This window comes from Haliotis asinina, chromosome 2 (genome assembly GCF_037392515.1).
Source record: "Haliotis asinina isolate JCU_RB_2024 chromosome 2, JCU_Hal_asi_v2, whole genome shotgun sequence".
Lineage (NCBI taxonomy): Eukaryota > Metazoa > Mollusca > Gastropoda > Lepetellida > Haliotidae > Haliotis > Haliotis asinina.
Window position 1 is genome coordinate 56,189,037 of NC_090281.1, and position 11,479 is coordinate 56,200,515.

General features: G+C 42.0%; 1 protein-coding gene across 1 annotated transcript; it reads right to left on the reverse strand.

The window, feature by feature from the left end:
- Window positions 1–710: 710 nt before the first annotated feature.
- Window positions 711–10,025, reverse strand: LOC137273972 (uncharacterized). The gene is made up of 2 exons (XM_067806902.1): window positions 9,863–10,025; window positions 711–4,181 (listed from the first exon to the last, which is right to left on the reverse strand). Exon 2 carries the CDS (start codon window positions 4,178–4,180, stop codon window positions 1,004–1,006), a length of 3,177 nt encoding a protein of 1,058 aa, XP_067663003.1. The 5' UTR covers window position 4,181; window positions 9,863–10,025; the 3' UTR covers window positions 711–1,003.
- Window positions 10,026–11,479: the final 1,454 nt, after the last annotated feature.

Sequence of the window (11,479 nt, forward strand, 5' to 3'; positions counted from 1 at the left end):
TGTAAACCCAAGGAATTTGGTTTGTATGTGGACCTGGCGAGGCGCCATATGACCTTACAAGCTTGGGACGCCTTAACGACACCCATGGGTGGAGCAAAGACACCATCGTGAATAGACCGCCTGTTTTTACACACTGTAACTTTATGGCCCCTCTTCACTCGAGCCGACCCATGAAGATCCGGGTTACAATGTACCTTCAGTAACCCATGATTGACGTAAGAGGCGACTCGGGTGGTCAAGCTCGCTGAGTTGGATGACACGTCATCGGTTTACAATCGCACAGATCGATTGACATGACGTTGATCACTGGAGTGTCTGGTCTAGACTTGATTATTTACACACCGCCGCCCTATAGCTGGAATACTGTTGAGTGCGGTGTAAAACTACACTCTCTCACTCAAGCCCACAGCCTACAAATCTGACAGTTGTTTCGTAGAATCACATGCGATACCATCAATATGTTCACATCCTGATATCCACATCTAACTGTGCCACAGAAGTATAGAATATGTTTTTAAAAAGCCTTTGAGCTGCATCTACAAATATAACACACATAAAGGTAAGAATTCATGAATGTCAACCTCCTTATTTTGAGAGACACCAACGTTTACTGGATCATGTAATATCGTGTTCTTCAAAATAACAAAATAATGACGCTGACATCTATAAATTCTTGCCTTTATGACAAAAAAAAGTTTATCATGACAAAATAAACATGACGTCCACCTTTATTCGCTAATGCAGCAAACATCTGATGCAACGTATGCTTTAGAACCGTAACGCATAAGTAATGTACTGGTGCGATAAATGCCATATAAAGCCATAGCCACGCAACACACGTCATTGTTCAAGGCTTATGTAGGTAATGTTAGATGTTTGTTTTCAAGACAACACGTTGTTGACTGAAGCTTGCTGTCTGTCATGAAGATAAGGCGTCGATGGATTTGACAGCCAATGTTGGATGGCCACATGTCATTGAATTTGACGACTGTAGCCCAGACAGTCAATGTCTAGGACTATGACAATGGTGGTATCGTCTGCGGAAATCGTCATACAGGCTCAGAACTTTAGATGGGAGTACTTTCACGTTTAAATCCTTCAACAACTGCTTAGCTTCTTCTAGGGAAGGTTTCCTTGGCCACTGCATTAGGTTCAAGTACACCACCAACTCCCGCTGCTTAGCACGCCACAATGCCCTGTAGTTTCTAGCATACACCGCCTGAAGGGCATCCCCGGTCACGCCATGGAACCTTAGAAATGCTGTTACTTCCTTCGCAGATGGAACAGGGCCGTATGGCCTGAGAGGGAACTCATCACAGAATTTTGTCCGAAGTCCAGATATTAATGAAACGGGCAGCTCTGCACTTGCTACCCCTTGCTTCCCTCCAGCAATCATACTTGATGATTTAGCCATTCCATTACCTATCCGCCGCCTCTTCTTAGGCGATTGAGGAGATGGTTCTTCTTCGTCATCTCCATCGCTGCTCACATCAAGCTTAAGATGCCAGGAAGAGCTCCCACTGCAGTCACCATCAACACTATCTGAACGAAACCCCTGCCCTGCAGTTCCTTCTGTATGTTCTGAATTTGCTAGAGGACGAAACGGCTCTGGAGAATATCTGTGCTTTGGCGACGCTGTGCTACGAAACCCATCCTCGAAGTTTGTTGAGTCCGATGCCATTGTTTTTTCAAGATTGTTTGAATCTTCAGGTCGACTAAACGACCAAGAAATAGAAGCCTCTGAATCTGTTAGTTCTGTTGATATTGAAAACAGGTCAGGAATATGTCCTTCCGTGCCCATGTGTTTGATCAGTGGAGAAGATGCTACCTTTGTTTCTGTCCCATTAACCACGGATGTACGCCATGAAGATGTACGCGGTTCAAAGTTGTGTTCATCAGAATCGGACATGTTTGCTGGTTGACCTGGCCCTGAAGTCGCACGTGTCCTCACGTGGTGGGTAAATAAATTTTTGTTTTCCTCCATGGCATCTGATGAGTCTGTTAATATGGTCAACAGTTCTAGATTACGTTCCTCAGCTCCCGTGTGCTCAATCACTGGAGATGACTGCGTCTCATCCTCCTCATCTGGTGACAGAATCGGCGAAAATGACTCGAGGAAATCCACTTCTGCATCCAGTGATTTGTCTGATTGGTTAGAAGAAATGACAATTATTTCGGAACGCAACGTTGATGACAGTGGTGTGTGTTCATCACCTGATGAATGAGTCGAGTTTGTTAGCGGTGACGATACAGAAGACCTGGGCACCTTGTCCATGTCATCTTCATAGTATGAGTTTATACACGTTCTCTGCAGTCGACATGTCTGAGAGGTCATTGCTGTGAAAGAATGATCGTCACTGCTTCCCTTCAAACTTGATGCAGTGATCTGATCAAGTATGAATCGGATTTTCAGGATCTCCTCCTCATTGTCAAGTGGCTTACACTTCTCACAGTGGTCGAGGTATGTTGAAATAAGAATGATATCAGGGTGCCTGTAGATCTCGTTTGCTATAGCTGATCTCAAAGCGTTTCGTGCATTCACCGCCGTATAGCCTAGACGCGTCCCATCTTTCGCTGTGTCCCGAACAATACCAAAAAGAGGCTGGAAAAAACTGCATTGGTTTAAAGGGTACAACAGTGGTTGTCCGTTCGGCATCCTGAAGAATGTTGACCTCCTTGGGGTGCTATCCTCTGGCTGAGTTCCCCTGACATAGGTTCGGTAATCCTTGAATAGGTTATACTCTTCCTGGTTTAAACACAGAATCGAGGAGGTTTTATGCACTGCTATGATGTAATTGTCACCAACACGTCTGGCTCCCTCAAAATCAGACAATGTCATCTCCTTAGATACACATGATCGATGAAACAGGCCAAGCTGAATTATCCCACAAGCAACGTATCTCATCACAAGGCGCCTTTCGCTGATTAAAACACCCAAAGTACTGTCACTCCAGATGTTGAGATCGACATTCTTGGCAGTCTGGAGGATGCGGTCTACTTCCTGCTTCACTTTAGAAGAAGTGTAACCTTGTCGTACCACAGACAGATCCCACTTCTTCTGGGTGGAACGGAGAACATTCCTTCTGGGTTTTTGTTTCCTTGCATCCTGAATCATCTGATTTATGGATTGTCGGAAATATCTCAGGTCACTTCTGACTTGCATGTCGTTTGTTGACGTTTCTAAAAAGTCCACAAATGTTTCTAAAGCACCTAGATACCGTCTAACGATGTCTGAACTAATTCCAGCATCACGTAGCTCTTTAATGTAAGTTGCAAACTCATTCCTGTGTTTCAGCACATTTAGCGTAAAATTACTTGGTCTCACTTGGTCAAACACTTTCTTCTGCATATAAAAGAAGTATCGCGAAACTCGAGCGACAACCTTGAGTGCATATGTTTTCTTGAGTTTCTTTGTGTTGCACAAGTAGGAGGTAAATGACTGCATGACAGGTTCATTAATAGGGAAAGACTTATACAGAATATGACGTTTTTGGTTCTTTTGGGCATGGATGACAGCATGGTCAGTTGTGATCAGGTCTTCCGGGTCAGACACTGAGAACTCCTCATCCAGTTTAGAATCATCTGGCGGGTTAGTGGAGCTAGTTCCTGTTTGTGAAGGACCTTGGTCAGGACATCCTGATCTTGCTGACCTGACTGAAAAGACCGCAGCCAGCTTAGAACTATTTATGTTTGTTCTTGCACTTACACAACGCCGAGTAGGCTTACTGCTCCCTGTTCTTAGTGACTGTTCCTCTTGGTCTTTTTCAGAGGTCATGACACTTGCTGCTTCTTGAGAAATATCTTGAGGCAGATTAGTGTCTGATGTTCTTGGATCTTCTTCTGGTATTGCCCCTATGACCCCATGGGGAGGAATCGCTTGAGGAGCTGTGGATGAAGTTTCCTCTTTTGAAATATGGTGGCCGAAATGCTTCAGCAACTCAACAACTTTTGGAATCTTGTCTATTTCAAATCCAACTTCTATAGCGGTCTCTGCCACATTGTCCTCAGCTATTATACGGCAGTGTCTGAAGAGAAAGGCTTCCTGCCTTGCAGATAAATGCATACACGTTAAATCTGGCTCCGACAAAGTTGGGTGGCAAAGCTTAAGGTGACTCTTTGCGTGGTATGTTTTATAGCATTTGGGACACACAAGTCCATTCCAGTCAGACTCAGGATTCATTCTGAAACATAGTGAATACATTATGTACACACTCACATACACACGTACAATCTACATCGTATTGTTTCACAGGGAACGGAATTCATAGCCAACTCCTATAGTTCTGGTATAAGCTGAATATTGCAGGTTATATGGAAGGTGCTAGACTAACAGCTAGTCTCTGAAATGAACATATTTTACTGGAAAAACGTTCATAGTGAAAAATAAAATAATATCATGAAATAGAGCTCTGAGACTTTCTTCACTTTCAGAAGCTATGGAAATCTAGACTTGCCACATTTTCTAGACTTGCGTGGGCTTTCTTGGATATATATACTTCAGGGTCTGTACGACAGACTAGGAAGGTGCCAGTGGTGACGAATGGGTGTGCGCAGTTGCTTCCCCTGAGAGTGCCAAGAACCTGACAGGTACTTGTGGGTTCAATCCATTTTCACTCTGATCCAGTTTCTAGGCTCAAGGCTTATTTGGGCCTTTCTCAAGCATCCAGCTCACGTACTGTGCAATAGTGTTCAAATCGGAATTTAATCCAAACTCACTAACTGTTATGGTGATGTGGATACATGTGGAAGGACTTAATCACTGCCTCAGGTATAGTGTACATGTGTCTGAGGCAAAGTTATTTGTTCAAATAATTTCTAAATTATATATGAAATATGAACAAGCTGCCCTAGTAACCGACTGGTGTTCGTAACATTTCGCGCCTACCCAAGCTTGTCTATCACGAGGAGAGACTCAATGTACACCCAATGCCCTATGACGCCCTACTGTCTTGGAGTAAGGCTCTGTCACAGGTGAGATCAAACCGGAAACAAGTCAATACTTTTAACGTTAAAGGTCAAACCACCAGGGCAAGTGCATTAAAGAGGTCAGAGGTGGTGACACTTGCTGAGGTCAGATAATGATGGAAATGGTTGCCTAATAATAATATGGTAACCACTAAAGTACTAATATGTCTTGACTTGGATATACAGAACGATATATAGATTGTCCATTATTATGCAGTTCATCATTTTTGCACTCATGACACTGATGAGTGAGTGAGTGAGTGAGTTCAGTTTAACGGCGCTTTGAACAGTAATCCAGCTATATCACGGCGTGAATAATGATTTAGTGGTACAGGTGTAAGATCTGTATCGCTTTTGTGAACCAAACAGCATGGGTTCCGTTTTGACAAAGGTGAAAACATAATCGAGTCAAATCAGAATTCGAAATTATGACCATGTGGTTCTGACATGCCAAGGGAAGCAACTCTGCACATCGAATGTCAGCGCTTCGGAATAATTATAATGGGCGATCTGTACCCATTTATAACAAACACCTTTAATTCATAATCGAATATAAAAGTCTTGTGTTAACAAAGATGCACTTTCATTATGAGCTAAATCGACTGGTGTTAACAAGTACCGGGAAACATGAACTGAATACAGTTGTTTCCATACTCCTTCCAGAAAGATCACGTGATGATATACTAAGCTCAATAGATTGTTTTGGGTATTTACACGGACAAGAGATCTGGCCACGATTTCTCGAAACAAACATGTTTTTACTCAAATCTCAAAATGAGTTTGAGATTTTTACTCAACTGAGTTTTCTCAAAATGTCCGTTTCTCGAAACAATCTCAACTCAAACTCAACTGAGTTTTTTAACTCAGAATTTGAGATCGATCTCAGTTTACTACATAAACGTGGTGTAAGCGGGCGCAAATCAACTTCCGTTTCTAATGTAAACATGGAAGACGTCGTCTGCTCGCAAAATCGTCCACCGATAGATAATACTGCAACACTGAGAACCCAAAGACAGCGGCGGCGATAATGGAAGAGACATAGGAGGAGACAATGGCTGCGCTAAATGCGTAATAAACTCGTCTTTGAATGCATCGAGGTGATCATCGCAAGGAGTTAACTTTACCTTAGTGCAATGTTGAAGAATGGCAGTTAGGTTTAACCTTGGTGATTGGTGCTTCGTGTTAAGAATCCCTAACAACAGTTAGCAAAGTCGCTATATTGGCCTCATGTCACTGTTCCGGACGAATGAGTGAGTTTTGTTTTTACCCGCACTCAACATTTGCCCATTTGTTCTGGGGAGTCATCAATTTTGTACATGCAACTCCATACAAATCATCATCAACCTCCCACCATCCCCACCCCCTGGCCACAAATTATGAAGGGTCCCTAATCACAGTCCAGTGATCAATAGCACTAGCATCAATCTTCCAAACAGGGTTACGAGGACTCAACGTATCAAAAGTGCGTGGATAGATGGTCATGTTGTTGACACCATGGGATACCCAATTGAGATATGGTAGCATGTGTCAAACAAGTCTTACAGAACGTTCGTATTCTAGATTTCAGAACACTATAAATTTCCTCTGTGTGTTCAATTGCTGGAAGTATACTAATGCTTAATCTCTGAATATATATAATTTTGATAGTACCGAACCAACCCATATAAGCTGACAAGGAGCCCTGAACCTGAATAAATCTAGACTTGCTAATGTAGGGCTCTAACACTGCAGAGTGGGCTTGGAACACGGGAAAACACTATGAGACAGACTACTTTTGGAGCGAGTAAGTTTAGTTTTACGCCGCACTCGGCAATATTCCAGCTATTTGGCGTCGGTCTGTAAACAATCGAGTCTGAACCAGACAATCCAGTGATCAACAACATTAGCAACGATCAGCGCAATTGGGAACCCTTTTTCATGTGCCAACCAAGTCAGCGAGCCTGACCACCCGATCACGTTAGTCGCCTCTTACGACAAGCACAGTCGCTTTTTATGGGCAAGCATGGGTTGCTGAAGGCCTATTCTACCCCAGGACCTTCACGGGACACTACTTTTGGACACTGTAATAGATTTAAAATGCCCTTTGAGAGTGTACTCAAACTTCCACCTGCATAACATGCAAACCAACAATATGAAATTTTCCAAAATTTAACGGCGTTTTCGTTATTATCTTCATGAATATAACATATTTCCACATGCATGGTTTGAAATATGAATGTGAGTTGCGTGCAGTATGTGCTGTGTATGTATGCCTTTTGTACTAAGTTATATAATACAGTATTTTATGAGTGCATGTTTGCATATTTCTATTATCATCTCTGCAGATAATAAGTAGTCAGATATTACAAAGCCTTTGAAAATTCAGTAGATACCTAGTTCATTCCATTCTGTAGCAAGTAAATATGTGTGTAAATGTGTTTTTGGTAATGAACTCTATAACGTACCTTTAGTAAAATTCTAAATGTCACAGGGAATGTCCTGTTGATCTTAGGCGCCAAACGACTTCTGGTAGCATTGGGGAAGAGACAACTGCGCATGCTTATGAGAACGTCACTTTGTTAGAACATCAGCTGTTCTTATGAGAACACACGCCGTCCGAACAGATATGAAATCAACCCTTATAGAACAGATATTGTCCTAATGAGTTCATTGTATCAAATGTAAAGGGACACTATGCGTTCTGACAGTCTACTTACAGAGTTAGTTATCACTTGTAAACTAAATATACCCAGCTTTCACCCAGTAATTACGACCATTTTGAGTAATCATTCTCCTCTTGCAAAATACACGTAGTTTAATTCTCCCATTGTAAGAAAAGCTTAAAGTTAAGGTATATTGACAGAACGTATTAACAATTTATGTAAAACCTTTATTAAATAACGACATAAAAAATGTTTAACATTGTTTGTAAATGTCTCAACATGTTAATGGTGATGTTAAAAAGTATCTTATTCATTTGACTTACGAAATCAAAGTTTACAACAGAACACGCATGTTCTAAAATATGGCCTATATTTTCCAGTTCAGAATACGCACGGGCTCATGGTTTATTGTGAACAATGAAGGGTCATATGTCGTTACATAACACTGACCAGTCGTCACCTCGGATATATTTGTATTCCGGTCAGGAAGCACAATCGGAACCATCTCAGTTAAAAATGTGAAGTGTTTCCTCAGCACAAGCACGGGGGAAGCCACGCTCACTCGCCCACATTATCTGTACATTCGGTACAGTAGCTCACCTTTATTGGACAATATAAAAACTGACCTGTGGGCTAAGGAATGAGTGGGTATGGTTTTACGCTGGCAATATTCAAACGATACCACGGCGGGGGACATCAGAAATAGGCTTGACTCATTGTACCCATATGGGAATTGAACATGGGTCTTAGCGTGACGAGCGATCGCTTTAACTAGTTGTCTTTCCCCATAGCCACATGCTTGGGCTAAGGAACCAGCTGGCTTCAAACAGGTCATCTAAAACTTTTTGTACGAATGGTTGAATGGCAACATGTGTCGTTGTCATAATCAGCTATGTTACCTGTTAGGTCGATATCCTCTCTCATAAGGTATTGATTTGTATATATATTCTATATATCCCCTCCAAATAGTATGCTTCACGTATGACGTTCTGAGTGCAACGCTGTATTTCCGACGAGCATAACAAAATTTAAAAACTAAATACGTTACACGTTGATATTTTATGAATACCATCTTAAAATGGCTTGCTACGGACCTGGCGGATGCCGGTTTTAATACCCGTGAAGATCCAAATTAGAACTGGTCTTCAATAGCCCATGCTTGCCGTAAGAGGCGACTAACGGGATCGGGTGGTCAGGCTAACTGACTTGGTTGACACATGGCTTTGTATCCCAGTTGCGCAAATTGATACTCATGCTGCTGAAGACTGGATTATCTGTTATCAAACTTTATTATTTAAAGATAGCAGGACTCATAGCTGGGATATTGCAGTGTGCGACGTTAAACAACAAACAAACCAAACAAGGCCTACATTTAAATGCTGAAATTTAGCAATTTTTTCACAAAATCAGACTGTTCAAAGCCGATCCGAACCACCCGGCTCTTTTAAATAAAATCTGATATGACAACTGACAATTTATTTTTCAAAATTATCCATTACGATTTTGAAGTACGCTGGAATAGAGGTACAATAAGTAATCTGAGTGAGTTCGGTTTTACTCTGCCTTCAGCAATATGACAGCGGAGGATATTAGCAATGGGCTTAAACCATGCTAATCCGGCCTCCGGCGTGACTAGCGAACGTTTCAACCACTAGGCTACACCACCGCCACAAGTAATGTGACTCGTATGATACAGTCGTGGTTAACAGACGGACGGAGGCTCAAAACGTGAGTGAGAAGTCATCTCTCACTGTAGAAACGTTCAGCAATATCTCCACAAAGAATGCCGCATAATGATATTTAAACCTGTGGTTGATATCATGAGTAAAGACCCACGCAGTCATGTGTCACGACACACTCGGCATGGTGCAATCGTAGACTAACAACTAGTCTGTGATATTAACATATTAAAATATAATAAAATGGAGTCTTGAGACTTTCTTCATTTTCAGAAGCTAAGGAAATATTTTGACTTGCCACATTTTCCAGACTTGCGTGGGCTTTCTTGGATATATTTGCTTCAGGGTCTGTTCGAGAGCCTAGGTGCAACCGCAACGACCCGATTTCCATTGCGCGCCCTGTTATGTAACAAGACTGGCCCGCATTTTCCGTGCTGAACGCAGGTGCGAGTTTGTTAAAATGACACGCACCATCACCGATTGTATGGGTGCAGTTACACACGTACATACAAAATATTATACTTCTGTTTACAATGTCGGCGGAAAGACAAATTAAACAGACGAAACACACGTTACCTTGTCCGCTCAGAGAAGTTCTCAACAAACTGCAGCGAAAGGTCCCGAGCAGTCTTCAAGCGCCTTCCAACTAAGCAAGGCCCAAGGTCTGATGTCTCTCAGATTTGCATCTGTGGCGCCAAGGTTCGACAGCAGCATCCAACGATCACTACGCAGTACGTTTATATTTTGTTTGATCTTTTTGTTCAAAGGGGAGTGAAGTTATATGTGACAGCTATTTCACGACGCCCGCTCGTTGGAACATTGTTGCAGACAGACATTCCATCAGTATGGGAACTCCGCATTTGATAGACTACATGTCGTAAATGTGTTAGTCTGGCTGTTTGAAAGAGTCCCTCCCGTTCCCACATATCCATTCATCCGGAGATAAACAGGGGTAACACTAAATGCTTCAACTCTACATACTGTACTTCATTTGGAGACGTTTGGTTATATTGTTAGTACTCTAGCAATTGTTGTGTTAGGTATTATTATAGTATATATTATAAGTATTGTTTGGGATGGGGGAACGGGAGGAACTCTTAATTCATCAGGTAGGTTAATATTGAATTGTTTTAATTGACTGATAATGCTTAGAAATAAATTAAATAACCCAACAGATTCTGTCTGTTGACAATACACCACGTGGGTACGAGTGTAGCGTTTGTTTAGCTTGCTCAAAGCGGGCTGTGGAGCCTGTACACAGAGTGGGTGAGTATGGTTTTACGCCGCTCTTAGGAATATTCCAGCCATATTGAGGAGGGAGATACCTAAATGGGTTTCACACATTGTACTCATGTTCGGGGAATCGAACCCGGGTCTTCGGCGTGTCGAGCGAGCGCTTTAACCACCAGGTTTCACGCCCGATACAGTGGTGATGAGAAAGCGGTTAAAGCATTCAGTCATCATCCAGAAGACCCAAGTTCGATTCCTCAAATGGAATGTGTGCAGTCCATTTCTAAATCAACTAACTCACTTAGCACCCGATCATATTTGATAACCAGGTGTTAGAGACTTGCGCACTGGACAATATCTACAAACCGTTTCATCACTCCTGTGACTGCAGTTTAAATTTGAACGAACTTGCGGACACATTTGCGTCTATACCCAAGACCACTACTGCATATACTACTTTACAACTCAAACACAGTGTCATCGGTGTCATGTATATGTGTACATATCACATTTACACTTTTGCCCTGAACAATTATAGTTAAACCATGTGGGTGCTTTAACGTTATACCAGTTCAGGGCGAAAGTTTGCTTTGGTGCATTATACATGGTAGAGCGAACTGTATTTCTTTTCTAAGATGCCAAATTTAATACTTGCCGACGATAAATCAGAAAGGCAACGGCGTCGTTGATCTAAAGTACGGCTACTGGCGTGTTGTTCTTTTGACGTCCAACTCGCTACGTTAAGGGGCAGGTAAGCGTTCCACCAGCTTGTTGCTTATTTCGAGGGTTTAGGGGTTTAAGGTTACGTTTAGGGCTAGGGTTAGTTATTTGATAAAAAAAATATTGTTAGGCACAGAATGCTAGGAAGGAGATCATGGGCGAAAGTCTTTCTACTATTTTTATTACATTTGTGATTAACGTAAAACCAAAAGGGGCAATTTGAACGTTGCATTTCTACTACCA

Coding starts and splice junctions, on each gene's coding strand:
- LOC137273972 (XM_067806902.1), bottom strand. CDS start 4,180: ATGAATCCTGAGTCTGACTGGAATGGACTTGTGTGTCCCAAATGCTAT.